We start from the raw sequence: 5497 nt of genomic DNA, 5'->3' as shown, positions 1-5497 counted from the left end.
TAGCTCTCTCTGACCCCGTTCTTCTCCTCATCCCCTGATTCTCAGTTTATCTCCCCCTTGTACAGATAAGAATTTGAGAAAGAAAACAAGTAAAAGAACACACCCATATTCCTGCCTGTCACCATTTTTTATTATTCTTGAAGACATAGCTCCATGTACTAAAGTCCGTCTTTTTCCTTCTTCACTTTTCAGCCTGCAACACGAGACTGAAATGACAGCTCAGAATATTCCTGAGGAAGCACTACTGTGTGACGTGGAAATGGAAGGATTTACAAGAGAGGGTCCCCATTTCACCATCCCAGGTGACAGGTGGGACTGTAAGAACTGGGAGGGACACCTGAGACAATTAGCTTTAACTCAGGAAAAGCCAGGAGCTCAGGAAGTAATTTGTGAGTATCCTGGACTTGGGAGGCCTTTGAGCGCCAGCTCTGACCTTCCAGTATCTCGGAGGATTCCTGCAACAAATGGTTTTCATCTACATGACTCAGAGGTTAGACGTTTGGATTGTGACCCAGCTTTACACAGTTCTCCGAGAAGTTGTATCGCTCCAAGAACTGGTGACAGTGTTGCCTGTGAGAAAGCCTTCTGCCATTCCATGGAAGTGATTCAACAACTGGGAAGAAATCAAGTGAGAGAGAAGCTCTATAAATACCCTGAAAGTGTTGAGTCTTTCAACCATTTTACCCCTCTTGGTGAACAAAAGCTAACAAAAAGAGGGAAGAAACTGTATGAAGGCAAGGACTTTGGGGACATCTTTACCTTGACTTCATCTCTTAATGAAAGCAGGAGAAGTCACCCTGGGGAGAAGCTGTATAAATGTGCAGAATGTGGCAAGTGCTTCAAACGGAACTCTTCTCTCATTTTGCATCACCGAACTCACACTGGAGAGAAACCTTATACATGTAATGAGTGTGGAAAATCCTTCTCCAAGAACTATAACTTGATTGTGCATCAAAGAATCCACACAGGAGAGAAGCCCTACAAATGCAATAAGTGTGGTAAAGCCTTCAGTGATGGGTCAGCTCTGACACAACACCAGAGAATTCACACCGGGGAGAAACCTTATGAATGCCTAGAATGTGGAAAAACCTTCAACCGAAACTCATCCCTGATTTTGCATCAAAGAACTCATACGGGGGAAAAACCATACCGATGTAACGAGTGTGGGAAGCCTTTCACAGACATCTCCCACCTCACCGTACATCTCAGAATCCACACTGGGGAGAAGCCCTATGAATGTAGCAAGTGTGGAAAGGCTTTCCGGGATGGCTCGTACCTCACCCAGCACGAGAGGACTCACACCGGAGAGAAGCCCTTTGAATGTGTGGAGTGTGGAAAATCCTTCAACCGTAACTCTCACCTCATCGTGCATCAGAAAATCCATTCTGGGGAGAAGCCCTATGAGTGTAAAGAGTGTGGGAAGACGTTCATCGAGAGTGCTTACCTCATCAGGCACCAGAGAATTCACACTGGTGAGAAGCCTTATGGCTGTGACCAGTGTCAGAAACTTTTCAGGAACATCGCTGGACTCATCCGGCACCAGAGGACTCATACTGGTGAGAAGCCCTACGAGTGTAGTCGGTGTGGCAAAGCCTTTAGGGACAGCTCCTGCCTGACCAAGCACCAGAGAATTCACACCAAGGAGACCCCATACCAGTGTCCAGAGTGTGGGAAGTCTTTCAAACAGAACTCTCACCTTGCAGTACATCAGAGACTCCACAGCAGGGAGGGTCCCAGCCAGTGTCCTCAGTGTGGGAAAATGTTCAGAAGGAGCTCAGCCCTGGTCCGGCATCAGAGGACACACCCTGGAGAGAAACCCATGGAAGCATAATGGATATGGGCACACTCGTTTCCTGAGTGCCCTCGAAAACCTGTGTGAGGGAGGGTGTCTTCAAGGGTGATTCCTCCCAGTCAGTACAAAATAATTTTTTTAATTTGAATGATGAAATCTGTGTGTGTGTGTGTGTGTGTGTGTGTGTGTGTGTGTGTTTAATTTATTGATTTTTTTGAGAGTGAGAGAGACTGACTTGTTGTTCAACTTAGGCATTCATTGCTTGATTCTTATTATGTGCCCTGACCAGGGATTGAACCCGCAACCTTGGTGTATTGGGATGACTCTAACCAACTGAACTACCTGGCCAGGCCCAAGAATTTATTATTAATATTTTTTAAGGATAAAAGTAAGTCATCTGCAATGCCATCCTCTGGGATAATCATCATTAGTATTCTGGTGGCCACCCTTTCCCCAATTTCCTTATGTGTACGTAATTTTGCATGTATGGGGTCCCATTACACTTGTGGCTTTTACATATAGAAACTTATTTTTAAGTGTTTCTCTTCCCTATCCAGTAAATGGAATGTGAGGCATTCCTTACCCATATTATTAAGTTGATACATTAGGAACTCCTGGAGGGAACCCAGGATGGTGGTAAATGGGACAAAGGCTTCAGGGATGATCACCCTACCCTGTACGGAGCATGGTACACATACACTGGAATAAAATCTTTGGAAGTCAGGAAGGCGCTTCTCTGGAGACACTCAGCTGCTCCTGCGTTAGAGTGCGTATACTGTAGAGAACCTGTGAATGTGTTCAGTGACTAATCAGTCTGACGAATCCTTGAAATCGGGAGTGTTTGCCTGTTGTACGTAAGCAAACTTGTAGCAGAATCAAGTGCGATCAGTAAGAGCAGCTTTCAGCAGGAGCTGTATTGACTCATCTCGATCAGCAGTAATGTCCTGTTGAGAGGCCCCGACGATGCTCCACCACAGCAGACACAGAATTCAAGGAGGTTGTTGTTTGGATGTATCCCCACCTGCTGGGTGCTGAGCACTCGTTTCAGAAGAAGCACTTGGAGATGGATGTTGCTTGTGAATGAACAGTAACATTATCCCTCTTAGCCATTTGTACTCCATAAGCGTCTATAGGTGCAAGCGACCGACATTTTTTAATTAAATTCAAAATATCGTGGCAGTTAACTGGTTAAGGAAAGACTGAGCACTAGGAACGGGCGGGCCGCCGGCTGCTGTAGAAATGTGGTGCCTGCTTTAGTCAGTTCAATCAGAATGACTGAGTTGGTATGTTTACCTTTTATTGTTCACTTAGGACACTTCGATCCTGAACCATAATTATAAAGATTTTGTTGCCATATTGAAATGTTACAATGGGGCAGGCAACAACAAAACAAGTAGAAGATTTGCCTTGTGAAGATGTGTTTACATATGGATGTTGTTCGTGGAGAAATAAATGTGGTTTTCTTAGGGAACTGCAATTGTATGTGATACTCTTTTTTCTCTCTGTTACAAGTCCTCCATTGTTGCTATAATAATTTCAAAAAGAATACAAAGGCCCAGGACATAAGTTTCTTCTTAGGAACTTGGATTATGAGGGGATGTCACTGTGGAGAAGAGGGTGGGCCTCAGGGAATGAGGAGTAGGAGGCTACAGAGAGGTGAGGGATGACTAGGAACATCCTGCCCGTGGCAGGTGGCCAAGTGAGAGCCACTTAAACTGCCTGGCATCACATCAAAGCTGGGGGTTTCGACTTGCTCCTGTGGAGCCAGAGTCACAGTGAAGGCCACTGAGGTCATTAAGGCTAAGGTAGCCCTAGCCAGTTTGGCTCCATGGAAAGAGCATCGGCCTGTGGACTGAGGGTCCCAGGTTCGATTCTGGTCAGGGCACGTGCTAGGTTATGGGCTCAGTCCCCAGGGTAGAGTGTGCAGGCGGCAGCCAATGATTCTCATCACTGATGTTTCTATCTCTCCCTTCCTTTCTGAAATCAATAAAAATATATTTTTTTAAAAACTAGCGTTCCCGTTGCAGGAAAAATCCTGCAATAGGGTTTCCTGCTGCACTCTACCCCACCCTGCCTGCTCTCCTTCCTTCTTCCCTGGCCCCGCCTCCACTCCTCCCTTCTACCCCAGCCCGCCTTCTCTGCCAGCCTGCCTGCTTTTCCCTTCTCCCCCGGCCCCGCCTCCACTCTTCCCTTCTCCCCCAGCCCCGCCTTCTCCGCCAGCCCGCTCTCCTTCCTTCTCCCCAGGCCCCGCCTCCGCTCCTCCCTTCTCCCCCGGCCCCGCCTCCGCTCCTCCCTTCTCCTCCCCCTGGCTTGCTTGCTTCTCTGCAGCTTTGCTCCCTTCTGCAGCTCTTGGCTTCTTTCTACGCTGTCTTGATATGCAAATTATCCACCATCTTTGTTGGGATAATTTGCATATTCATCCTGATTGGTTGATGGGCGTGGCTTGGGCGTAGCAAAGGTGCAGTCAATTTGCATATTTGTCTATTATTAGATAGGCTAAGGCTGGGATTGATTTGTGTGGTCATAAGCTGCTAAGTTTGTGGTAATTTGTTCCTGCAACAATAGAAAACATACAGCCTTGAAGAAAATTCCCACCTGCCCTTTCCCCTTCCCTTCTGGTCAACCTTGCTTCCACCGACACTCCCATTCACATCTCACTTTCATACGAACTAGGAAAGCTCTCCCCTTGCAGAACCCATGCTCTGGAGACACTAAAACTAAAGCATGAGGGCTCACAGCTGGAGCTGCAAGAGGCTTATGGACTGGAGGGGCCCAGTGCCTCGTCCCATAAGCCCTTCCTGACTCATGGGGCTAGTTTGTGTTTTTGTTTTTTTGTTTTGTTTGTTTATTTTTAAATTTACTTTTATTGATTTCAGAAAGGAAGGAAGGAGAGAGAGAGAAACATCAACGATGAGAGAGAACCATCAATCTGCTGCCTCCTGCACACCCAACACACATTTTCTCGTCCTCTTCTTGGGCATTAACTGCCTGCCATCTGATGGATACACAACGCATTGTCATCGTTTATCTTCCTTGCTGGACTGTAAGCACCCTGCTCTGAAAAGTTGGAAATAAAGAAATTGCATCCAGCCCCACCCAGTGCAGTTGAGCATCAACCCATGAACCAAGAGTTCATGTTTGATTCCCGGTCATGGCACATGCCCAGGTTGCAGGTTTGATCCCCAGAAGGGGATGTGAGAAGGCAGCCGATGGATGATTCTCTCTCATCATGGCTATTTCTCCCTCTCCCTTCCTCACTCTGAAATCAATGAAAAAATATTTATTTTAAAAAAGTAATTATATCCAGAATCTTACCAGTCACCAGCAATCAATAATGTCTCAGAAAATGTTTTCCAATTCAATCAACAAACATTTGATGAGCATCCCCGATGTCAGAACACCAGTCCCCAGGATAGTCTGGGAGTATAGCAGTGTGTCCAGCCTCATGGAGCTGTCCGGCCAGAGAGCGAGATGGGCATTTATCAATCATGAAAACATCCATGTGAAATGTAGTTGGGAAAAGAACCAAAATAACAGAACCAAGAGCTGTGAGAGGGAGAGGGATTGACCAAGAGGTTGGGAGGGAAGACTGCCCCCAAACAGGGATCGGTATGTGCTGATGGGGAGGATGTAGGGGCTTTGGGAGGGAGAGGTGATGGGAGTGGGCAGGTTGGGGTTGGTGAAACCTTGTAAACCTCAGGTTCT

At 46.7% G+C, this 5497-nt stretch overlaps 1 protein-coding gene across 1 annotated transcript; it reads left to right on the top strand.

Annotated features, from left to right (window-relative positions):
* Nucleotides 1-317: 317 nt before the first annotated feature.
* On the top strand, nt 318-3263 carry ZNF329 (zinc finger protein 329). The gene is made up of 2 exons (XM_008161095.3): nt 318-1910; nt 3104-3263. The coding sequence occupies exon 1, from the start codon at nt 596-598 to the stop codon at nt 1829-1831; it is 1236 nt and encodes a 411-aa protein (XP_008159317.3). The 5' UTR covers nt 318-595; the 3' UTR covers nt 1832-1910; nt 3104-3263.
* Nucleotides 3264-5497: the final 2234 nt, after the last annotated feature.

This window comes from Eptesicus fuscus, chromosome 21, assembly GCF_027574615.1.
Source record: "Eptesicus fuscus isolate TK198812 chromosome 21, DD_ASM_mEF_20220401, whole genome shotgun sequence".
NCBI classification, from domain to species: domain Eukaryota; kingdom Metazoa; phylum Chordata; class Mammalia; order Chiroptera; family Vespertilionidae; genus Eptesicus; species Eptesicus fuscus.
The sequence above is the reverse complement of the archived record's forward strand: the minus strand, read 5'-3'. Positions and strand labels throughout refer to the sequence as shown.

Excerpts from the sequence above, each read along its gene's own strand:
- ZNF329 (XM_008161095.3), top strand. The coding sequence starts at position 596 with ATGGAAGTGATTCAACAACTGGGAAGAAATCAAGTGAGAGAGAAGCTC.